The sequence below is a fragment of the Oryctolagus cuniculus genome, chromosome 17 (genome assembly GCF_051225735.1).
Source record: "Oryctolagus cuniculus isolate XC-2025 breed Fujian yellow rabbit chromosome 17, ASM5122573v1, whole genome shotgun sequence".
In the NCBI taxonomy this organism is placed as follows: Eukaryota; Metazoa; Chordata; class Mammalia; order Lagomorpha; family Leporidae; genus Oryctolagus; species Oryctolagus cuniculus.
This window is the reverse complement of record NC_142883.1, coordinates 17,449,319-17,474,948: the sequence shown is the minus strand read 5'-3', so window position 1 is coordinate 17,474,948 and position 25,630 is coordinate 17,449,319. Positions and strand designations below refer to the sequence as shown.

The following is a 25,630-nucleotide window of genomic DNA, read 5'->3' as shown; positions in this document are numbered from 1 at the left end:
CACTCCTTATTGCTTTGGCTGGTTCTCATTCACTGCGGTTACTTTGTTTTTTTTTGTCCATTTTGTGACAATGAGTTCATATTTCTTACATCTTTAGGAATTCTCCAAATCCTAGGTATTTCAGGCACTGCCACTCCAGTATCACTTCCCGCTTAATTAATACCTAAATATTTTCATGCCATCCAGGTGGCATAAAATTAGTATTCAAACTTGTTTGTGGGTGAAAATCCTCAGGGGAATTTTTTTTTTCAGCCTTCTCATCACCACCAAAGTTTGAGAGAGCAAATTTTCTCTTCAGATTCCTGACGGGGCAAGTTTATTACCATCACATTTGTTAGAGGTACGGCCTCGTGAGCAACCATCCTTACTGGGAAGGAAGGAGACGCCCACTGGAAAACTGCTGACTTTCATCCTCTCCATTCTGAGCTTTCTGAGGTAGAAGCACAAGTTAACTGCGCTTTGCACACAATGCCCTCAAGGCAAAAGCACTTAGCCTTTCTGCGCCCTATCTGCACAGTTTTCCTTACTTTCCAGCCAGTTCATGCACTTAAATCTTTGAACAAGTATTCTGTCAGCATTTTATATTATTTCTGTGAGAAAGTCAGTCACAGTACCTCGTATACTATACTGCAGGAAATAACTATGCTTCTTCAATATGTGAAAATTGGAGTTATGTCAAGGTATTAAAGGGCAGAAAAAATTTTTTAAAAAACCTGAAACCTATAAATACCAAGGCTGAGTATAAATTTGGAAGGCAATCTGGAAAAAAAAATTTATAAGGAACCACACTGGACAGCTCAAAATACTGTTAGTGGTTCTCAACTTTAGCATATCAGAATCACCTACAGGGGCCGGCACTGTGGCACAGTGGGTAAAGCCACCGCCTGCAGTGCTGGCATCCCATATGGGCGCTGGTTCTAGTCCTGGCTGCCCCACTTCCAATCCAGCTCTCTGCTATAGCCTGGAAAACAGTGGAAGATGGCCCAAGTTTTTGGGCCCCTGCACCTACCTGGGAAGACCCGGAGGAAGCTCCTGGCTCCTGGCTTCGGATCGGCACAGCTCTGGCCGTTGCAGCCATCTGGGGAGTGAACCAGTGGATGAAAGATCTCTCTCCCTCTCCTCTCTCTGTGTAACTGTGACTTTCAAGTAAAATAAATAAATTTTTTTAAAAAATTAAAAAAAAATAAAAAGAAACTATTGGGGTCCATCCCCAAAGTTCCTAAATTAGTAAACCTGGAGTGGAGTCCAAGAACTTGCTTTTCTAGGAGGTTCTCAAGTTATACGCATTTGCTGGTCTGCAGGATCCACTTCAAGAATCAAGGTTCTAAGTAAGAAATTAACTTCATAAAATAAAGAACACTGAGATTCACTTCCCTCTACCATAAAAGAGGAAAAACATGTGGAAAAGAGGCTTCAATAGTGCTTTTGGCCCAATTCATCATTTAATTGAGTACATGTACTCAAGTTTACTTTGAGCTTCCTAAGTAGTAGGTTAACTGGAGGGCAACATCCATAATTCTAAGATTCAGTATCTGCAGTGGAGGAAAAGGACCGTGTTGGAGTTCAGTAGCTATTTAAAGTCACATCTATAGCATATTATTAATGATTTGGATAAAAAATAAACAGAATTTTTCAGTTTGGCAGAGAACATTAAGATTCAAACTATAGACACCGTCAAGGTAACAGTTTCTTAAATTCAGAAATGTCTTTGTTCATTCACTAAACAAACATCTACTAAATAATACTTCCATGTCAGGCTCCAAACAAAAGGAACTAAATCTACTATCATCTCACAAAATTTTGTCAATGTTATTCTCTAAGAGGAAAGTAAGTAGGATAACTAATTTAAAAAAAGATTCACTTACTGGAGAGTGGGAGATAGAGAGAGAGAGAAGAAGGAAGGGAGGGAGGGAGGGAGAGAGGGAGGGAGGGAGGGAAGGAGGGAAATATCTTCCATCCACTGGTTCATTCCCCAAATGGCTACAACAAAAAGGGCTGGGCCAGGCTGAAACCAAGAACTCCATCCAGGTCTTCCATGTGGATGGCAGGGGCCCAAGCATGTGAGCCACCTGCTGCTGCTTTCCCAGGCACATTAGCAGGGAGCGGGATCCAAAGTGTGACAGCTGGGACTGGTAGCAGCGCTCACATGGGATGCCAGCATCACAGGTGGCCGCTCAACCCACTGCACCACATCATCCCCTGGATAACTAATTTCCTAGCCTACCCCCCCCCCCGCCTTTATTTTGGATGCCCAACAGAGGCTCTTTCGGAGACCCAGAATTAATAATAACTGCTGTTTTCACTGCTTGTCAAACCAACTACAGAATGTTGTTTATGAGCAGATAAACTTGACAATTTTTAGAAGTGTACAAGTGAAACCCTAAAAGACTTTTTATTATCTACTGATTTTAAAAACAAATGAATGTCGGTGCCAGCACTGTGGTGCAATGGGCTAAGCCACTGCCTGGGACACCCACCTTCCTTGTGAGTGTTGGTTCAATTCCCTTGATGTCCTGGCTGTCCCTCTCCTGATCCAGCTGCCTGCTACTGAGGCTGTGAAGGCAGCAGAAGATGGCCTGAGTGCTTGGGTCCCTGGCACCACATGGGAGATCAGGATAGAGTTCCAGGCTCCTGGCTTCGAGTTGGCCCAGCCCTGGCCATTGTGACCTCTTGAGGGAGTGAACCAGAGATGAAAGATCTCTCTCTCTCTCTGCCGCTTCCTCTCTTTCGGTAGCTGCCTTTCAAATAAACAAATCTTTATTTAAAAAAAAAAAAGTTAGATCTCAAAACTGACTTTTTTTTACTTTAAATTAGTAATTTTCCTATTGCCTCCTCTACCAAACATCTATATGTCTAGCGAAAAATCCATCAGCAATTTAGCACATCATACTGAATTCACAAAGGACCAAAATACTCTGATTAGTCATAAACAGATGATCTAATTCATTTGGTCTCAAATGTACAGAGCACAAGCTGTGAGAAATTATTAGCACTTTTTGGTTTGAAGTCAAAAGAAAAGAAAGAAAATCAGTTTCCTAGAATTATTCAGCTGAATATTACTGAAGTGCTTTGTGTCTGCCCTTGTAAAACATAAAACGAAAAAATGTAGGTCAGAATCAACAATAAAGCGTGTACAATGTCTTCCCAAGGAGGAGAAATTGAGTTGCTCCTAAAATTCATAAGGGCCAAAAATGCCAAATGAAGAAAAATACGAAGAGAACTCACCCTATGAAATGGCAAGAAAAACTTAAAAACTAAGGTAATTAAAACAGTGATTTTAGTGTACAAATAGAATAAAGAAATAAAATGGATGGGGCCAGAACTGCGGCTCAATGGGTTAAAGCCACGGCCTGCATCCCATTTGGGTGTCAGTTTGAACCCTGGCTACTCCACTTCCAAGCCAGCTCCCTGCTAAAGCACCTGGGAAAGCAGAGAGGATGGCCCAAATGCTTGGGCCCCTGCACCCTTGTGGGAGACCTGGATGAAATTTCTGGCTTTGGCCAGGCCCAGTTCTGGCTGCTGCACCCATCTGGGGAGTGAACCAGGAGATGGAAGATCTCTGTCTCTCCTTCTCTCTAATTCTGTCTTTCAAATAAATAAAATAAATCTTGGGGCTGGTGCTGTGGCGTAGCAGGTAAAGCCAGTGCCTGCAGTGCCAGCATCCCATATGGGTGCCGGTTCAAGTCCTGGCTGCTCCACTTCCAATCCAGCTATCTGCTGTGGCCTAGGAAAGCAGTAGAAGATGGCCCAAGTGCTTGGGCCCCGGAACCCGCGTGGGAAACCTCGAAGAAGCTCCTGGCTCCTGGCTTCAGATCAGTGAAGCTCTAGCCGTTGTGACCAACTGGGAAGTGAACCAGCAGATGGAAGATTTCTCTTTCTCTCTCTGCTTCTCTTTTTCTCTCTCCCTGTAACTCTTTCAAATAAATAAATAAATCTTAAAAATAAATAAATAAATAATATCTTAACAAAAAGAAAAAGAAGAGCTGGCACTGTGGTGTAGCTGGTAAAGCTGCAGCCTGCTGTGCTGGCATCCCATATGGGCACTGGTTCAAGTCCTAGCTGCTCCACTTCTCATCCAGCTCTCTGCTATGGCCTGGGAAAGCAGAAGATGGCCCAATTCCTTGGGCCCTGCACCCTTAGGGAGACTTGGATAAAGCTCCTGGCTTCTGATTTTGTCTTGGCTAGCACTGGCCATTGCAGCCATTTTGGGAGGTGAAGCAGCAGATGGAAGATTGCACTTTCTTTCTCTGTCTCTCCCTCTCTCTGTAACTCTTTCAAATAAATAAATCTTTTTTAAAAAAGATAAAATTAGCTTCAAATTTCACACCATATACAAAAATAAGTCTCAGCTGAATTAACCACCAAAATGCACAAAGCAAAATTTTAAACTTTTTAAAAGAAAGTCTTTATGACTTCAGGGTAGGGTGAGGAATATTTCTTGAAAAACAAACCACAGAGGTAGGTGCTGTGGCATCGTGGGTAAAGCCACCTCCTGCTGTGCCGGCATCCCATCTGAGTGCCAGTTCAACTCCTGGCTGCTCCACTTCCGACCCAGCTCTCTGCTATGGCCTGGGAAAGCAGTAGAAGATGGCCCAAGTCCTTGGGACCCCGAGCCCACATGGGAAACATGGAAGAAGCTCCAGGCTCCTGGTTTCGGATCGGCCCAGCTCTGGCCATTGTGGCCATTTTGGGAATGAACCAGCAGATGGAGGACCTCTCTCTCTCTCTCTCTCTCTCTCTCTCTCTCTCTCTGCCTCTTTGTAACTCTGGCTTTCAAATAAATAAATCTTTTAAAAAAAAAAAAAGGAGAAAAAAAATGAGTAATTGGGGCTGGCTTTGTGATGCACAGGGTTAAGCCTGCAATCCTGGCATCCCGAATAGGCATCAGGCTGAGTCCTGGCTGTTCCACTTGTGATCCAGCTCCCTGCTAATGAGCCTGAGAAGGCAGGAGAAGGTGATCCAAGTACTTGGGCCCCCGTAACTCACATGGGAGACACAGGTGGAGTTCCAGACTCCTGGTTTTGGATCAGTTGGAACAAGAAGAGATACAAAGGACATTCAACTGATCTGTAATGTTGTATTTCTTAGAGACAGAGAGATCTGCAGCAAATGATCACAAATGTTGACAGTTCCTACACCTGGGTGATCACATGGATGTATGCCACACTATTTGCTGTACTTTTTATCATGTTGGAAATCTCTTAAAGTGTGTATCAACTGTATGTGTTTAAAATGCATAGAGCTTCTAGAAACACAGTCATGGAAGAAATATTTGGTTTTCACCACCAACAGTTAAGTCAGAGGAGCCAGTATTGTGGCACAGCAGGTTAAGCCACTGCTTGTGACGCCAGCATCCCATACTGGAGTGCAGGTTCAAGTCCTGCTTGCTCCACTTCCAACCCAGCTTCTGCTAATGCACCTGCGATGGTGTTGGAAAATGATCCAAGTGCTCAGACACCTGCCACCCATGTGGGAGATCAGAATGTAGTTCCAGGCTTAGATCTGGCCACTGCAGCCATTTTGGAGTGAACAGCAAATGGAAGATCTCTCACTTTTCAAATAAATAAATCTTTTTTAAAAAAGCTAAGTTAAAAATTATGAGATTAAATCCCCTGGAAATTTGAGTCAATGTAAGGTAGGTCTCAAAGCCCTTTCAAGGGTATTAATACTAAAATATGAAAAAGGATCTAAGACATTTTCATTTAAAATACCTCACCCAGAGGGGCCAGTGCTGTGGTACAGCAGGTAAAGCCACTGCCTGTGACACCAGCAGTCCCAGCTGCTCCACTTCTGATCCAGCTCCCTGCTAATGGCCTGAGAAAAGCAGCAGAAGGTGGCCCAAGTACTCAGGCCCCTATCACCCAGGTGGGAGTCCTGGAAGAAGCTCCTGGCTTCTGCCTGGCCCAGCTCTGGTCATTGTGGCCATCAGGGAGTAAATCAATGGACAGAAGACCTCTCGCTCTTTCTCTGTAATTTTCAAATAAACAAATAAATTTTAAAAATAAATACTCTACCCAGAATATGGACACTTAAAAAAAAACATTATAGCAAGGCTTCAGTGCACTGCTGATCCAGGAATTTCCAAGGGTTCACTCTTCTGCTAATTTGAATTTCCAACAACAAGGTAATACATTTTCGCCTTCTATCTTTAACTTTAATTACTTGCAAAAAGAATAAACTCAGCCTAGGCAAAAACTCCTCCAAGTTTCAGAAATTCATCTGAAGGTTGACTGGTCATCAATCATTCACCCATAAAAAGTGTTAAGTGTCTGGGCTTATAGACAAGGCTACAAAAGCTTCAATATACCAAGAGCAGTGATACACATACACTAGACTGCAGCAAAACACTGGACCAGGGACATTTTTACCTCTAGCACTTTTCTACACCCTTCCAACTCACAGGAGAGGTCTCTCCGCTGAGTGCCTATTTAACACCATCCCACTTCCATTTCTTTACCACAGACTGCCTCCTTTCAAAGTTCAAGGAACTGATGAAGAGACAGGTCAGTTGGTTTTATCTGCATTAATGTATGTTTTCAGAAAAGAATTGCTGAATCTCCGGTGAGTTAAAAAGATGGAGTACAAAATAAAACAGTTCAGGCAGAGTGTTAATCTTTCTGTTTTGGTAGCGGGAAGGTGGCGCTGGTGGCAGAGAGGGCGCAGAAGCAGCTTTACCGGGAAACCTCTCCCGACCAGGAACGCTGCCTGTCTGGTTCTTCCTTCCCTACGTCAGATTCCGGAGTCCAGGCAGCTGGAGCATGACGCATCTAAAAAGACGCTATGGACGCTGCGGCAGTGACAGCCATCTGTGTGTGGGATTCATTTATAAAAAAAAAAGCCTGTGTTTCAAAGTAACCAATGAAGAATATAACTTAAGAATCTGCCATATTACTAGCAAAAATTTAAACACCTGAGAAAACATTACCTAACTAAATCTTTTTGAAAGGCCAAAGGGAACCAAGTAAGCTTACATTTGATCTTAGCCAAAATGCTAAGAAGTGATACCAAGTAAGCTTAAATCTATTATTATAAAATTTGTCTAGCTTACTATTCCATATTTTATAACATAGTAAATAAACAATAATTATGAATTTATTTTTTATGGTTACATCTTAGATTGGAGGCTTTGTGGTATTTTATCAAACTGTGGTATTAATCAAACTGTGATGAGCTAGATGCTGTATTTTGAATGATACCATACATTTTATTTTTTAGCTAATTTGCCAGAAGACTTAACTATGGTGCTTTGTTGGCAAGTTACTATCTATAACAATAATCAGTGATCAAACTATATATATATATATATCATTTACAATACATCAGAATGCAAAAATTAACCAAAAATAATTCAAATTAATTTTTCACCTGCAAAAAAAGGAACTGTATAGAATCCATATTAGGAATATCCTAACAAGGTGAATTCTATCTGTTAAACATCAGTAAGTACTTTCTAGAATATTAAAGCTAATAGAAAAAATGATAGGTAATCAGAAACGGGCCAAAGTTGTTTCAGATTTTCCAAAACACAGAAGGTAGTTTCTGAAAAGTAAACTTTCACATTACTGTCCAAGTCAAGTTAAGATAAATCTAGTCTTCATTACACTCTTGCAAACTACATTGTGGACTAGTTAATAAAGTCAAACTGACCGAGTTCAAATCCTACCCTACTCCTTCATGGCTATGTGAACTGAGCCTTTCTCTCTGAGTAAAACAAAGATATTATGACCTATTTTGTAGGGCTATTTAGTCAGAATTATATTACAGGGGTCAGCGCTGTGCATAGCAGGTAAGGCCGCCACCTGTGGTGCCAGCATCCCATATGGGCGCCAGTTCGAGACCCGGCTGCCCCACTTCCCATCCAGCTCTCCGCTATGGCCTGGGAATGCAGTAGAAGATGGTCCAACTCCTTGGGCCCCTGCACCCGTGTGGGAGACCTGGAAGAGGCTTCTGGATCCTGCCTTCGGATGGGCGCAGCTCCGGCCATTACAGCCAACTGGAGAGTGAACCAGTGGATGAAGACCTCTCTCTCTGCCTCTCCTCCTCTGACTTTCAAATAAATAAATAAATCTTTAAAAAAAAATTATACTAGATACATTTCTTTTTTTTAAGATTTATTTATTTATTTGAAAGGCAGAGTTACAGAGAGGCAGAGAAAGAGAAAGAGAGATCTTCCATTTGCTGGCTCACTCTCCAAATGGCCACAATGGTTGCAGCTGAGCCGATCTGAAGCCAGGAGCTTCTTTCTGGTCTCCCACCATGGATGCAGGGGGCCAAAGCACTTGAGTCATCTTCTGCTTTCCCAGGCCATAGCAGAGAGCTGGATCAGAAGTGGTGCAGCTGGGTCTCAAACAGATGCCCACAGGGGATGCTGGCACTGCAGACAGCAGCCTTACCCGCTCACCACAGCGCCAGCCCCGTTAGATACATTTCCAGTGGAGCAACTGGATACCAGTCTAGGGGAGGATCCAACACATGTTCAAGAGCTGCTTTTTTGTTTTTAATTTTTAATTATTTTATTTATTTGAGAGGAAGAAAGAGAGATCTCTTATCTATGCTTCACTTTCCAAATGCTGGCAAGAGCCAGGGCCAAGCTGAGAGCCGAGAACTCAATTCAAGTCTCCCTCGTGAGTAGCAGGGATCCTTCCTCTGCTGCTTCTCAAGCGGAGCGCTGGAAGGACCAGCGCTGTGGCGCAGCGGGTTAGCTGCCACCTGCAATGCCAGCATCCCACATGGGCACCAGTTCAACTTCCGATCCAGCTCTCTGCTTACGGCCTGGGAAAGCAGGGAAAATGGCCCAAGTGCTTGGGCTCCTGCACCCATGTGGAAGAACCGGAAGAAGCTCCTGGCTTCAGATCGGCACAGTTCCAGCTGCTGCAGCCATTTGAGGAGTGAACCAGCAGATGGAAGACCTCCCCCTCCACCGCCCCCTGTCTCTGCCTCTGCCTCTCTGTTAACTTTGCCTTTCAAATAAATAAATAAATCCTTAAAAAATAAAAATAAAAAGTTTAGAAGGAAGCTGGAATCTAGAACAGAGCTGGAACTCAAACCTAGGTACTCTGAAGCAGGATATACCACTTACCTGTCCCCAAGGGCTACTTCCGACCCTTGTCTTATTCTACTTTTTAAAATTTTTTTATTTACTTGAAAGACAGCATGGGGGGAGGGGCCTGCGCAATGGCACAGTAGGTTAATCCTCCACCTGCGGCGCCGGCTCTAGTCCTGGCTGCTCCTCTTCCAATCCAGCTCTCTGCTATGGCCTGGGAAAGCAGCGGAAGATGGGATTGTCCAAGTGCTTGGCACCCTGCACCCACACGGGAGATGGGAAGGAGGTACCTGGCTCCTGGCTTCAGATCGGCACAGACCAAGCCGTTGCGGCCATTTGGGGAATGAACCAACGGACAGAAGACCTTTCTCTGTCTCTCTCTACCTCTCAAGTAAATAAATAAAATCTTTTTAAAAAAAAAAAAAAAAGAGAGAGGGAGAGGTAGCGACAGAGAGAGAGAGAGAGAGAGAGAGAGAGAGATCTTCCATCCATAGGTTCACTCCCCAAATGGCTGCAATACCCAGGGCTAGGCCAGCGTTGCGGCTCACTAGGCTAATCCTCCGCCTTGCGGTGCCGGCACACCGGGTTCTAGTCCCAGTTGGGGCGCTGGATTCTGTCCCAGTTGCTCCTCTTCCAATCCAGCTCTCTACTGTGGCCAGGGAGTGCAGTGGAGGATGGCCCAAGTCCTTGAGCCCTGCACCCCATGGGAGACCAGGGTAAGTACCCGGCTCCTGGCTCCTGCCATCGGATCAGCGCGGTGCGCCAGCCGCAGCGCGCTGGCCACGGTGGCCATTGGAGGGTGAACCAACGGCAAAGGAAGACCTTTCTCTCTGTCTCTCTCTCTCACTGTCCACTCTGCCTGTCAAAAAAAAAAAAAAAAAAATACCCAGGGCTAGGCCAGGCCAAAGCCAGAAATCTGGAGCTTCTTACGGGACTCCTACCTGAGTACAGGGGCCCAAGCACTTGGGCCATCTTCTGCTACTTTCCTAGGCGCATTACCAGGGAGCTGGATCAGAAGTAAAGCAGCTGAGATTTGAACCGGTGTCCGTATGGGATGCCAGTGTCACAGGCAGAGGCTTTATTCCCTATGTCACAACACTGCCCCCTTATTCTACTTTTATCAATGGCATGAATGTAGACACAGAAGTCAGGGTTATTAGGGGCCAGTGCAGTGGTGCAGCAGGTTAAGCTGGGGGTAAGCTGTTGCTTGCAAACGCCAGCATCCGTATCAGAGCACTGGCTGCAGTTTGGCTGTCATGCGCCCAAGTGGGAGACCTGCATGGAGTTCCTGGCTCAGGCCTGGCCACTGGGGTCATCTGGGGAGCCAACCAATGGATGGAACATAGGTCTCTCTCTCTCCTCTCTCTATCACTCTTCTGCCTTTCAATAAATCAATCTCTTTTTTTAAAGTCATGATTATCAAACCTACAGTTAAAACAAAACTGGAAGACAGAGCTATTATGTTTACTAACATGAAGGAATCAAAAAGACATTCAACAAATGACATACCCTGACTTAAAAAATGAATTGTAGCCTGCGCCGCGGCTCACTAGGCTAATCCTCCACCTAGCGGCGCCGGCACACTGGGTTCTAGTCCCGGTCGGGGCGCCGGATTCTGTCCCGGTTGCCCCTCTTCCAGGCCAGCTCTCTGCTGTGGCCAGGGAAGTGCAGTGGAGGATGGCCCAAGTGCTTGGGCCCTGCACCCCATGGGAGACCAGGAGAAGCACCTGGCTCCTGCCATTGGATCAGCGCGGTGCGCCGGCCACAGCGCGCCAGCCGCGGCGGCCACTGGAGGGTGAACCAACGGCAAAGGAAGACCTTTCTCTCCGTCTCTCTCTCTCTCACTGTCCACTCTGCCTGTCAAAAAAAAAAAAAAAAAAAAAAAACAAACAAACAAAAAAAATGAATTGTAAAGGGGTAAAGTCTCCCACTTAGGTTCAATAAAACAACTGCACAATATCCAGAACAGGGTGGGGAAGCTGATTTTAAGACAATGTGAGACTTTTAATTGACTGCAAGCCCAGCATGAGCCAAGAGTGTGATTTACTGCAGAAAAAAATAAGCTAACTCAATTTTAGCTATATTAACAGTGGTAGCATCCAGCTCAAGAGAATAATAGTTCAAGGACATTTTTCTCTGATCATGTTCCATTCTGAGCACATTTGGAAAGGCCGAGAAAACAGCATTCCTACAGGAAAGTAACCCACATGATTAAGGGTTTAAAACATAGGACACGCAAGTAATTAGGATGTTTAACTTGCAAAGTAAAAAATCTGAAGGGATACGTAGCCTGTCTTCAAACATCTGAAAAGCTATCACATAGAAAAGGAATTGTAGTTAAATCTATATAGCTTTTAACAGTAAAAATAATATCTATGTGTCAGGGTCATATAAAAAAGACCCTTTCTTATGAAACTAAAATAGGCCAGCTTTAGGATGAAACACTATCAGCAGAGATTCAAACAGAGATTAGATTCATTTTCAACAAAAAGTGTTCCGCACCCAGGTCCCAGGAGGCCTACAAAGCACAGATGATAACAGTGAGTAAATAACTAACATGGTCTTTGCTTTTATGGAAAGTGAAGTCTAGCAGTGCAGGCAACACATTCAAAATGACGAAAATGATGGCGCAGTTTACCAAGGACCTTGACTGCCAGCGCCCAGGCAGAAGAGGCTTCTCCTGGGTGGCGGAGTGGTCTCAGAGGAGCAGGTGCATGGTGGTGCAGGCGCACATACCTGCAAAGACCTTGCGGGAGGAGAAACTACTACAGGTTCAGGGAACTGAAAAGCTTACATAACCTGAGCACCGGCAGCAGGACAGCGAGTGGAGGAAGGCAGAGAGAGAACCACAAGGAGCCCTGAAGGGCTTGGTCTCCTCCCAGAAGTAACAGGATGCTGTTGAGAAGTTTCAGTAGCAGTGGGCATGGGAGGGAGCCGTCAGCGTGGAGAATGGACTGGAGCGGGTGAGCTGCCACAAGTAGTCTACTTAGGGCCCCTGCAGCAGCCCAGACCGGAAAGGACGGGAGACGCAAACGGGTGTGGGACTGAAGGTGTGGAAAGGCGCCCTGCTGGGAGCCCGAAACCCTTGTGACCACTACGGTGGGCACCTCGGGTATAATTTACAGTAACATTTTCTCAAGCCTGATTCTTTTTTCCTAATTAAACCCCTTGTTCTGGTGTGGTGGAGTGAAAACTCAGCTATGAATCTGATGGGGGGGGGGAGCAGAGGATGCTGCGGAGGAGGAACATAAAGGGTGACCCCCCACGCATCCAGGTGTCGGTCTACACAACTGGGCGCATGGTGGTGACAGTGAGACAGCAAAGAGCAAGCGCGCTAGTACGGCGGGTTTGCCTTTGAGCAAGCCGAGTTTGAAGGGCCTTGTTTGACCTATTAATGTGGAAACTAAAGGACAAGTGTGACCTGGAGACCTCACTGGCACAGACGGAGCTGTGGTCATGGCTCAGACCAGAGCACCCGAGGAGAACACAGTGAGAAGGGGGCCTCTGAGGAGCGCCAGCCCTGGGAACGGGCGTGGAGGGCAGTGAGGCTGCCACACGGAGAGGTCTGGGCTGCAGCAGGAGCCAGGCGTCCCCGAGCCACAGCACGAGTGCGGTCCACAAGGTTGAACGCTGAGACGAGGACTGGAAACCGGCGATCAAATGTGGAGACACAACTCCGCCAAGCAGTGGGGCGAGGGGTGAGAAGGTGGTGAGCAGCCAGGAGATAAAGACAACTTTCTCAGCGTTTGGCTGTAAAGAGGGAGAAGGTGACAGCTTTCGGGGAGGGGGGAGGGCTTCTTTTAAGACAGTAGAAACCTGAGAATGCGAAGGAGCAGGTGAACACGCAGCGGTGCGTTCCGGGGCGGGGGGAGGGGGGGACAGAACCCCAGCCTTAAATAAAAGGAGAGGCTATGGGGAAAAGGGAGGGAACGAGGCCGGACCAAACCACCTTTAGGGTCTCCTCCTACACCCTGGCTCTGTGACCTACCATTCCCTTCACACAGGACATCACAGGCACGCACCCAGCCACGTAAGCTCATTCCAGGGTTCCAGTGCAGAGGAACCCGCCAAACACATCCTCAGCCCCTGGTGACGTGACGCAGTGATGTGCCCAGGTTCGGCCGGGGCACGCGCCGTCCGTCCCGCAGGGAGCCCTCCGCTTGGGGCTCACCGCAGTACTGCGCCGCGCCAGCCCTCTCTCGCCTCGACAGACCCAGCCTACATGGCCATCCCACAAGCCAAAGGAGGAAGTCGATTTAAACCCCAGAAACTACAGCATAGCCTGCCGCACTGGAAGCGACTGTCACTCACAGAACCAAAACGCGGCACCCCGACCCCAGCCCCACTGCAAGCCACAGCCGTGCCTTCCGGACCCGACAGCTGACAGGTCCCCCGGACGGCCGGGGTCTGACGCTAAGAAGTCGCGGGCACCCCCTCCTCCTTCCACGCGGGGAGTGTGCGGGGCCAGCGTCGGGCTCCCGGGATCTCTCACGCACCCAGTCCCCGCAGTCATGCGGCGGCGACCCCCGGGGCGCGACGCCCTCGTAGGGGTGCGGAGAACCCCCCGCCCCGAGCTCCTCACAGGGGGCTCGGACAGCCAGGACGCCGCGGCGGCCTGCAGGACGAGAGACTCACGCCCGGAGGGAAGGGAAAGGAGGGCTGAGGCAGGCGCCGGAGACGCGGGGAACGGGGGGCGCCTGCCCTCGGGGACACGGAGTTTCTGAGGAGGGCTAATCCCCTGCTCGTCTCAAGCCCTGGCCTTGCCTCCCGGCCCGCCGGCTCCCCGCTGCTCGGACTCACTCCCCCGGCCCCGGGGCCGCTGGACTTGAGAGTGCCCGCGAGCCCGGCGCCCCAGCCTCGAGCCTAGGCTCCCGGCCGGCACTCACCCGGCCCGCCATCTTCGCCGACACGTCCAGCTCGCCGGCTGCAGCTCTGCGTTCAGCAGCGCCCGCCCCCGCCGCGCGCGCCCCCGTCGCCCGCCCTCGCGCAGGCGCGCAGCTGCCGTGAGGCCACGCGCGCCCCCGCCCGCGTCCCCGGGGCCCGGCTCTGCAGGGCGCGCGCGGCGGCGCCATTTTGAATGGAAGTTGCCCGGCGGCTGGGATTTGGCGCTGTGTTGCTGGTGTGTTGCGAGTCTCACGGGGCGGACCCCTCGTCCCGGGAGCACTGTCATGACACTTGTCACCTGCTGTTTAATGGCCGTTTAGCTTTGTGTTCCAGGCCCTCCTAAATGTGATCATGGCCGGGTCACCCCTCAGTGTGGTTACCGTGGGTTCTGAATTCAAGTCTTGCAGGAACCCAGCCCTTCTTTCTAGGCGTGCTTGTTTGCCTCATTCCTGGAAATTGTCCACGGTGGCGTTTTAATTCAGCTTATTCATGTAGCCTAGAAAAGTTTATATTTTCTTCAAGTTTGAAAGTGAATTGTTTTTATTTTATTATTAAGTACCTTTATTTATAAAGGCAATATATCTTTGACAACCTTGCTTATTTCTCCAATGTTGTTGCATTTTATACACTCTGCGGCAGAATTTGGCTAAAATATGCCCTCAATTTGGCTTTTTCAATCTCCATATTTTTTGCTTCCCACCATTTCCTCACTCGAAAGTCAAACTTGCTAACTTCTGCCACCGGCGAGAAGAGAGCGACTGCGGAGTGGGTGCTCTGATGCTGGCATTGGCCTTGCTCTCTTGTTTCTCTTAATATCTGAACAAGACAATATGTATTTTATTTATTTATTTTTGACAGGCAGAGGTAGACTGTAAGAGAGAGAGACAGAGAGAAAGGTCTTCCTTCCGTTGGTTCACCCCTCAAATGGCCACTACAGCCGGTGCACTGCGCTGATCCGAAGCCAGGAGCCAGGCGCTTTCTCCTGGTCTCCCACGGGGTGCAGGGCCCAAGCACTTGGGCCATCCTCCACTGCACTCCCGGGCCACAGCTGAGAGCTGGCCTGGAAGAGGAGCAACCGGGACAGAATCCGGCGCCCCGACCGGACTAGAACCCGGTGTGCCGGCACCGCAGGCAGAGGATTAACCTAGTGAGCCGCAGCGCCGGCTTGAACAAGACAATAAGACTGGTAAGAGCTATCACGCTTAACTAGAAAAAGCAGTTTGTTTTTTCCAACATGAGGAAAGAGCGGGAAGTTAGACAAGCTGGGCAGGCTTAGTGATTTAAAACTGAAAGTCACATCAGATGCTGACCTGACAATGAGGGACAGCAGAGACGAATTCCTGCCAGTGTTAGAAACTCTCCCTCCGCCTGGGAGAACCAGGGTGCGACCAACCAGGCGGTGGACCAGAAAGGGTATAAGGAAGGGGAGTTCGTTAGTTGAATAGTGATTTACTGACTTGCAACAGCAATCAAAAGAAACCACATTAGAATGGGCTGGGGAGTCTGCAGGCCTAGGTTCTGTCCTGTCCTTGTCACCTGCCGTGTCCCTCCTCTGAGTCCCAGTTTTCTGATTTAAAAGAGAGAGGTATAGTTAAATACACTTACAGGTTACAACTTAGGTGTTTTTTTTTTTTTTTTTTTTGACAGGAAGAGTGGACAGTGAGAGAGAGAGAGAAAGGTCTTCCTTTTGCCCTTGGTTCACCCTCCAATGGCCGCCGCAGCCAGCGCGCGGCGGCCGGCGCACCGCGCTGATCCGATGGCAGGAACCAGGTACTTATCCTGTTCTTCCATGGGGTGCAGGGCCCAAGCACTTGGGCCATCCTCCACTGCACTCCCTGGCCACAGCAGAGAGCTGGCCTGGAAGAGGGGCAACCGGGACAGAATCTGGCACCCCGACCAGGACTAGAACCCGGTGTGCCAGCGCCACAAGGCAGAGGATTAGCCTAGTGAGCCAATGTGCCGGCCAACTTAGATTTTTGATACTTTGAATTTGGACCTATGAAAGCAAGTTTGTGCAGTGACCAGAAGGTGACACTGGCTGTCAGTCCACTGGTCTGACATTATTTTTAAGGTTGGAGAATAATAGAGAGGTGCTTATTCCAGTGATTTGTTTGTCTTGTTTTGCTAGGTAAGCTAGATTGCAAATGGAAACGTCTTCAATGTCTCCTACATACAGGAATGCTTATCATCATATGCATGCTGGAGAGATTCCTTCTATCATGCATAGCCACCCATGGTAAGAGACCCTTAAATCCTCTCACAGTGATACCAATTAAATAAAAATGATATGCACAGCCCTGCAGGGTGTACCAGGGAAATTGCAGGCCGACATAGCCCTTGTCCTTAGGGTGTTTAGCATCCAGCAGGAGGGAAGGATTCTGACTTTGCTGCAGATGGGCCCTGTGTCTCTGCAGCCCATCTGTGCCTTGTTCCGGCGCTCAAGGTCATCTTGAAACAGAGTGGAGCTGATTCTGCGTCACCTTCTGAGCCGTCCTTTCAATGACAGGCAGTATGCAACAAAAAGTCTTGCTGCCCCAATCTGTTCCCTCTCTCTTTGTTACCAGTCCCCTCCACCCCTGCAGCTTTGGAAGGACTGTCAGACGAGGCACCCTGCCCCCACCCGGCCCAGGAGTGAGCAGGGAACCCAGGTCCAATCCATCACTCACTCACTCACTCACTCTCCCGAGCAGCTGTGATCTTGACTATGCTCAGAAGAGAGACAGAAATAGCAGAGCTTGCTTGCTTACTGCAGTGGTGACGCCTGGCATAGAGCATCCGCCACTTTGCTAGATGCCGAAGGCCACCTGATTTCTGCCTTCTGCAAAGCCTGGCAGACCCCCTTAGTCATGGTGTCTGCAAGTCAGCCACTGCCGTGATGCGGCTGTGTCCTCCCGAACTCGTGCATGGAAACCCAGCCCTCGGATTCCTGTGCGGATGGTATGGGGTGTGGGTCCCTTGGAGGTAATTAGGTGAGATGAGATGGCCAGACAGGGTCCCCCATGCTGGGGCTGATGGCTTCAGGAGAGGGCCCTGAGCTGTGTGCTTACGCTCGCTCACCATGGGATGCCCTCCCTGGCCCTCGCTGCACAAGCAGGCCTCTCCAGAGGCTGGCCCCGGGCTCCTGGACTTCCCAGCCTCTGGAGCCGTGGGCTGAATACGCTTCCACTGCAGTAATTCGCCCACTTCCCGGCTTCTGTTAAGTACCATACAAGGTGCGAAAACAGTCATCTTCTTTCCCTGCCTCAAAAAAATTACCTCGCTCAGTTCTTCATTGATCCCTGAAATCCTCTGTAATATGCCTTCATTTTACGCTGAGAAAATAGGGAGGAGAGCTAAGGGAATGATTAAAATTCACCCTAAAGTGTAAAGGGCTGAGCTCACTGGGACAGGGTCAGAGAAGGAAGGAACCTGAAAGGTGGAGGAAGGAGTTGATGCAATGCAGACAGCAGGACCAGGATGCAGGGCAGCGAGGCGTGGGAACGAGGTCAGGGTTTGAGCAAAGTCCGTTCTTGCTGAACACAGCCCTTTGCGGCTCGATGCGATGGCTTATTTTATGAGTCAACTCAGCTGGACCACGGTGCCCTGATATTCCACCAAACGTTATCCTGGATGTTTCTGAGGCAGCATTTTGGATGCGATTGACATTGAAACCTGCGTAAGGAAGAGTGCCTGCTGTCATGTTGGTGGGCCTCATCCAATCCGTTGATGGCCTGGATAGCTGAAAAGGCCAACCCTGTCCTGAGCAGGAAGGAATTCTCTAACAGAGTGGTTTTGGACTAGGACTGCAACTCTTTCCTGGGTCAGCAGCCCGCCGGCTTCTGACATCAGATCTTGGACTCACCAAGCCTCCACAATTGTGTGAGCCAATTCCTTACAGTCAGTCTCTTCCTGGGCCTGCACACATCCTCCCAGTTCCGTCTCTGGACAGCCCTGGCGATGCGTCTCGTCGGTGCAGGACACAGGAGTGGTTCCAGTTTTCAGAAAATGAAATGCCGCACCACCTGCTGCTGCTTGGCCGGCCACTGGCTCCACAGGTGGAGGCCTCCTTCAGAGACCTGATGACCCTGCGGATCCCGTATTCAAATCCTGCCCCTTTACCATCACCCAAGGATGGGACTGGGTACCATTTTGGTGGCAGTGACATCTTGGTTATGGAGAGTGTGGTACCAATGGGAGAACTTTGTGGCAATGTAAGATAACAGAGGAATGAACAGATTCACCGGAACCCTCTCTCAAAGCACTGTGATGTTCTGATGCTTTCCATTTTTTTTAATTTATTTTTTGACAGGCAGAGTGGACAGTGAGAGAGAGAGACAGAGACAGAGAGAAAGGTACCCCCCTGCCGTTGGTTCACCCTCCAATGGCCGCCGTGGCCGGCGCGCTGCAGCCGGCGCACCGCGCTGATCCCATGGCAGGAGCCAGGTACTTATCCTGGTCTCCCATGGGGTGCAGGGCCCAAGCACTTGGGCCATCCTCCACTGCACTCCCTGGCCACAGCAGAGAGCTGGCCTGGAAGAGGACCAACTGGGACAGAATCCGGCGCCCCAACCGGGACTAGAACCCGGTGTGCTGGCGCCGCAAGGCGGAGGATTAGCCTAGTGAGCCGCGGCGCCGGCCGATGCTTTCCATTTTTTAAAATGTTTATATATTTTCATTTACTTGAAAGGCACAGCAATAGAGAGAGACCAAGGAAGAGAAAGAGGTCTTCTCTCCACTGGTTCACTCCTCAAGTGCCCGCAACAGCCAAGAGTTGTGCCCAACAGAAGCAGACGCCCATGACTCCATCCTGGTCCCTGCATGCTTCCCATATTCACCAAAGGAAAACTGCCCTTACTCTGCAGAAACTGCGGGGTTAGACAGACGGTGCTGGGGACAGAGGCAGGATGCCGGGTGTGCATTTCAAAGGTCTCCGGCAGGCTTCCAGGCAGGTGTTTTGGGGAGCAGTCCTGTGCAGTGTCATCGTCGCAGAGCATCTGCAGTGTGTGTGTGTGTGTGTGTGTGTGTGTGGCAGGGGCCAGCTCTGCCCTCTTGCACAGATGTCACTGTGACCTTCAGAGCTTGTTGACACCCTTCCCTCTGCCCCTCCTCTCTTTCCCAAGTTCTTTAGCGTTAGTAACCTAATGGATTGATTACTCCTCCCAGGAGCATTTGCAATTTAACTGAATGGTGCTGGGAGGAACAACCATCTCCTGGCAAAAGTTCAGAGACTGTGACACTGTGCAGGGAGCCATCTCTGGGTGGCAGGGCTTCTGTCCTGCCCCTCTGGGATTAACCCACAGGCCAGCCCCTGGGGCCCTGCAAGCCTTGTGAACACTTCATTTTATAGCCCCAGCACAGCCCACTTGGGGATGATGGAGTTGCCATCTGTTTGTTTCCTGTCAGTGAAACCTAGTTCCCAAAATGATGGATAAGGCGAGAGAACGCAGGGAGACGGAGAAGAATGTGGAATTTTAAAAAGCACAGGAAGGTGGGTTGATGCAATGCAGCTCTCTAGCTGCGCTCGGGTTTGGGGGGAGGGCTGGGCTTGTTTCAAATGATTTAAATGATTCTTTGCAAAATCAAGGACAAACACCTATAGTCACACAAATCGATGCCTTCTGGAAAGTCTGAGTGGGAAGGAGAGATAATAGAATCCTCCGTGGAAAGGATGTGACGGCGGTTGCTATGGAAACCAGATGATCCTTTAGTGCAAAGTCCCAATGCACTTGCTGGGCTGCCTAACCCTGCATATTAACATCTTGGGGACAGAAAGCCGCTTACATCTCTCTCTCTCTCTTTTTTTTTTTTTAACTTGAGAGGCAAAATGACAGAGAGAGACAGGGAGACTACCAGAGAAAGAGCTCCCAGTTGCTGATTCACTCCCCCAAATGCCTGCAACAGCTGGAGCTGGGGCAGGCCAAGGTCAGGAGCTGAGAACTGAATCCAGTATCCTACAGGGTGACAAGGGTGCGGTTATCGAGCCATCACCTGCCGCCTCCCGGGATGCACATTAGCAGGAATCTGGAATCGGGAGCCAAGCTGAACCCAGGCACTCCCATAGCGGGTCTGAGATTCCCAGGTAGTGCCTTAACTGCTGTGCCAAACACCCACCCCGGCATCTCTCTGAAAAGGGATTTTTTTGGATAGTGTTCTGATGAGCTTTTATGCATGGTGAGAAAAGGAAGGACCGAGCTGCCTGACACCTCAGACACCAGAGGCCTGCACACTGCCGCCGACTGGGTGAGCAGCCTGGCTGCCTGCAATAGTTCTCGGGGGGCTCCTGAGAGCAGCTGGAAGTCTGTCTAAGGTTTCTCCTAAAGATGAGTTTACTAGAGGTCGTTTTTAGGAAAAGACTGGACAGAAGGGCTTCCCAAGAGAGGAAGAAGGGAGCAGAGTTTTGACCAGAATAGGGGCTACCGGGTATCTGAAGGGTCAACTCTGCAAACCTCACTGTGTTGATGTGAGAATTAGCTGAGCTAATCATCATAGAGTACATATTGCATTCAGCAGCTGACTCAGCACATGCACAGTAGACACTAACTACCAGATAATCCTGTTTTCCCAACCATCCATAGTAACACCATTGACCAAGGTGGAAGTCTAACCGGGGTCGGAGCTGTCTCTGTGGAAGAAGAGAGCACAAGCCAGCGCCGCGGCTCAATAGGCTAATCCTCCACCTTGCGGCGCCGGCACACCGGGTTCTAGTCCTGGTCGGGGCGCCGGATTCTGTCCCGGTTGCCCCTCTTCCAGGCCAGCTCTCTGCTGTGGCCAGGAAGGCAGTGGAGGATGGCCCAAGTCCTTGAGCCCTGCACCCCATGGGAGACCAGGATAAGTACCTGGCTCCTGCCATTGGATCAGTGTGGTGTGCCGGCCACGGCGGCCATTGGAGGGTGAACCAACGGCAAAGGAAGACCTTTCTCTCTGTCTCTCTCACTGTCCACTCTGCCTGTCCAAAAAAAAAAAAAAAAGAGAGAGAGAGAGCAGTAGGGTAGCCTGGGGGGGGGGGGCGGGGATTCTCTCTCTGCTTCTCCCAAGAGCACTTTGTTCTTTCCAAGATTCACAAATTACATTATAGCAACAGCCAGTGTTTTATAACAAGGAAATTAAACCCAGTAAGCTCATATCACCAGAAGCCGCTCAGGTTAATAAGCCAGTGCAGTTTGAGCTCAGTAAACTTGCCCTGAATTCCTTGGTCTCAATGAAACCTGACTCATCAACAGTTTTTTACTTTTGATAAATAAGTTGAGGGGCTGGCGTCTGGTGTAGTGGGTTAAGTGGCTACCTGCAGCAGTGAACACTGGGATTCCCTGTGAGTGCTGGTTTGACTCCTGGCTGCTTCACTTCTGATGCAGCTCCCTGCTACCGTGCCTGGGAAAGCAGCAGCAGGTGGCCCAAGTACTTGGGCCACTGCTGCCCACATGGCAGGCCTCAATGGAGTTCTAGGCTCCTGGCTTTCGCCTGGCCTGGCCCAGCCCCAGACCCAACCTTCATGGTCACTTGGAGAGTGAACCAGTGGGTGGAAGCTCTCTCTCTGCCTCTCCCTCTCTCTGTGTAACACTGTTTTTCAAATAAATAAATAAATAAATCTTATTTAAAAGTTGAATTTTCCATCATAAAACTAGTATGCCATTTTCTCTCCATCACTTAGCAAAATAAATAAATAAATAAATAAATAAATAAATCACAACCCTACCTCCTGAATATCATCATGAGTAAGTTAGACCTGTGTTCTACTAGCCCTTCCCTACCATACAGTCCTACATACTGCAAGCATTTAATTATAAACCGTCTTTCTGATATATAAAAATATACGTGTGTGTATCTAAGCAACTGCAACCTGTCAGCAATTGAATGCCATGTGGGTAGCAACTTGATATTCACAGACTCCATGCTTAGGCTGTGAGGGTAGAGGGGAAAATCCCCACTCTCACTTGTCCCAGCATTCCTTGCGTAGGTGCAATACCAGGGAAGAATCTTATCTGTGCTAGTTCACTTCTTTTTTTTTTTTTTTTCAGGTTGAGATGACTCCACTCAAACAAATAACCATCCTAGATTGCCTTGGATATCAGTAGAAGGACATGATACATCACATGTGTCAGATGAAATGCAACTAATGGCAAACATCTGAAAAAATAAGTAATCAGAGAAATGAAAATTAAATTCAATTTGCAAACAAAAATTTGGGAAGACTTTCCAAATTCCACCATTTTTTAAGCCCAATTTTTTTTGAGCCGTTTTAGGTATAGCTTTATCCCAAATGGCCTTGTACATCCTATGGGTCCAGACAATGTATAATGATGTCTGTCCACTATCAGAGCATCACAGAGAATAGTTTCACGTCCCTTAAAATCCTCTGTGCAGGGCCAGCGTTGTGGTGCAGTGGATTAAGCCACTGCCTAGGATGCTGGCCTCCTACATCAGAGCACTGAATTCCGGCTGCTCTGCTTCTGACCCAGCTCCCTGCTAATGCACCGAGGAAAGCATGGGAGATGGCCCAAGCAGCCTCTGCCACCCGTGTGGGAGACCTGGATGAAATTCCAGGCTCCTGACCCAATTCTGGCCATTGTGGCCATGTGGGAATAAACAAGCTGAAAGTAAATCCTCCGTGCTCCACCTGTTCCTCCCTCCCTCCTCACTAATCCCCGGAAACCACCGACCTCTGCCCTGTGTTCCTAGTTCTGCCTTGCCCAGGACGTCACATGGCGGAGATCAGACAGTTCCTAGTTTTTCAGATAGACTGCTTTCCCTTACTCATATGCATTTAAGTTTCCTCCACGCCTTGGTAGCTCATTTCTTGTTATGGCTGAACAATATCCTGTTTTTTTTTTTTTTTATAAAGATTTATTTATTTACTTGAAAGAGTTACAGAGGGGCAGAGAGACAGGTCTTCCATCTGCTGCTTCACTCCCCAGATGGCTGCAATGGCCGGAGCTGCACCAATCCAAAGCCAGGAGCCAGGAGCTTCTTCTGGGTCTCCCATGTGGGTGCAGGGGCCCAAGCACTTGGGCCATCTTCCACTGCTTTCCCAGGCCAGAGCAGAGAGCTGGATCGGAAGTGGAGCAGCCGGGACTCAAACCGGTGCCCAAATGGGATGCTTGCACTTTAGGTAGCAGCTTTACCCACTACACCACAGCGCGGACCCCTATTCTGCTGTCTTGTGCCACAGCTTATCCATTTCTCCACTGAAGGATATCTTGGTTCTTTTCCTGTTTTGGCAATTATCAATAAAGCTGCTAAGGGCATCTGTATGCTGGGTGTTCTATGAGCGTAAGTTATGCTTGTGCTCGACTCCTTTGCATAAGAGTATGTCTACTTATTTATGTATTTGAAAGGCAGAGTTACAGAGAGAGGGAAGGGGGAGAGAGAAAGAGAGACAGAGACAGAGAGAATCTTCCATCTGCTGGTTCTCTCCCCAAATGGCCACAATGGCTGGGGTTGGGCCAGGCTGAAGCTAGGAGCCAGGAATTCCGTCTGGGCCTCCCATGTGGGTGGCAGGGGCCCACGCACTTTGGCCATCCTCTGCTACCTTCCCAGGCGCATCAGCAGGGAGCGAGGTTGGAACTTGAGCAGCGGGGACTCTAACAAACACTCATAGGGGATGCCAACGTTGCAGGCGACACCTGCACCAGAATGCCAGCCCCAGGTATGTCTAAGAGCCTGCAGAACTGTCTGCTGGATGTGTTCTGGTCTGCATTCCCACAGCAATGAAAGTGATTCTGTTGCTCCACAAAAACCCTTTCTAAAAAAGAGCTCACCAAGTCTGAACCCAGCATGTCTTTCACGAGGTCGGTGGAGATGTACATTTGTAGACCCTCAGAAAATAATAATCAAGATCCTTAAACATCTTCATGTTTTAAACCCAGTGATTCCAATTTTGGAACTGATTACTAAAAATAGAAAAAAAAAACACAAAAATACCCTTAGAGTACAGGGGGGAAAAAAGAGATGTTCACGCCAACATTATTCATAATAGAAAAACCTAGAAGCAACCTGTTGAACTACGTACAAATTACGTAAATTAGGGTTCATGCATACGAAGGGCTCTAACCCAACTATGAAGAATGAAGTGGAGGGGCCTGCGCTGTAGTGTAGAAGGTTAAGCCTCTGCCTGCGGTGCTGCCATCCCACATGGACACTAGTTCAAGTTGTGGCTGCTCCACTTCCGATCCAGCTCCCTGGTAAATGTGCCTGGGACAGCAGTGGAGGACGGCCCAGTCCTTGGGCCCCTGCACCCGCGTGGGAGACCCGGAAGAAGCTCCTGGCTCCTGGCTTTGACCTGGCCTAGCCCCACCTGTTGTGGCCATCTGGGGAGGGAACCAGTGAATGGAAGACCTCTATCTCTGTCTCTGCCTCTCTCTCTCTCTCTCTCTCTCTCTCTGTAACTGTGCCTCTCAAATAAAAATTAAAAAATCTAAAAAAGAAGAAAAAAGAAAAATGATGTGTAAAGGAAAATGTTAAGTAATGTGGAAAAATGTTCAAATTAAAATATTTCATGGTGGGATGATGGGTGATTATTTCTTTTTCTTTTCCTCTTTTCCTTTCCCATCTCCTTTTCCCTGATGTGCCAGGGTGCCTTTTCCCCAAGTACTTTAACAAATGCCAAGAACAATTTTTTTAAATAAAGATTTATTTATGTAAAAGAGTTACAAAGAGAGAGAGACACCAATCTTCCATCTGCTGGTTCACTCCCCGGATGGCCACAACAGCTAGCTCTGGGCCAGGCTGAAGCCAGGATCAGGAACTCCATCCAGGTCTCCCACGCGGGTGCAGGGGCCCAGGCACTTGAGCCATCGTCCACTGCTTTCTCGGGAGCATTAGCAGGGAGCAGCCGTCCACTGCTTTCTCAGGAGCATTAGCAGGGAGCAGCCGGACTACAAAGAGCCGGTGCCCACAGGGGATGCCTGCAGGGCAGCAGGCGGCTTAACCTGCTCCGCCACAGCGCCGGCCCCTATATTTAATTCTGAAGGGATGATGTGGGAAAACCTCTCATAGGCTCTTCCATGAACCTTCCTAGATGCAGTCCCGAGACGAAGCATTTGTCTGTGCCAGGCTATGTGGCTTCCTCTCTGTAAACAGGAGTGGCAGGGTGGCCAGTGCCTGCCATAGCTCCGGCACCCGTTCCGGGGGCTGGTCAGAAGTGACTCCACTTTCGCACCACTCACACGCGTCTGTCTCCTTGTTAGCCAACAAGCTGGCACTCGGGAACTGAGACACGAAGGATTTCCCTGGACGGTGCAGGGGGCTGGTGTCCAGCTTCGGACCGAACGGGAGGGCTGCCCTGAGCCTCATTCCGCTGCCGGCGTCCGGGCGTTTCCCGCACACAACACAGCCCCAAACTAGCTTCCACTTTTAGCGCCACAGGGGCAATTTCCTTATATATCGCCCTGCACTTGGCCCTGCCCACACATCCGCACCCGGTCGGCCTAAAAGCTCGCGGGGTATTTCAACCTTCGAGAGGGTTCCCAGCTGATTGGCGGGGAATATCGGAAATCCTTTTCGTTCTCTGATTGGTTACGGGTAGCATGGGGCTGGGCACGTGGGCGGGTCTCGCCAGGACGCGGTGAGCTGTCATTGGAAGATGAACCCGGCATTTCCAGAGCTTCATACCGTCGCCTAGGTCGCGGGGGCCGGGCCTTCTGCGCCCAGGCCCGTTTAGTCCTTTTCATTGGTCAGACGTGCCGTCACTCATAGAACTTCAAGATGATTGGCTCAAAAGTTCCAAAA

General features: G+C 49.1%; 1 protein-coding gene across 2 annotated transcripts in view; it reads right to left on the bottom strand.

Moving 5' to 3' along the window:
- The window catches only part of NSF (N-ethylmaleimide sensitive factor, vesicle fusing ATPase), a 183,369-nt gene extending 169,290 nt beyond the window's left edge, over positions 1-14,079 (bottom strand). The window contains exon 1 of one of the 2 annotated variants that reach the window (XM_008271641.5): positions 13,930-14,079. In XM_008271641.5, the coding sequence (XP_008269863.3) occupies positions 13,930-13,941 (12 nt within the window). In that variant the 5' untranslated portion in view covers positions 13,942-14,079. The remainder of the gene's footprint in view (positions 1-13,929) is intronic. The other variant, XM_002719197.6, reaches the window with a different exon arrangement.
- Positions 14,080-25,630: the final 11,551 nt, after the last annotated feature.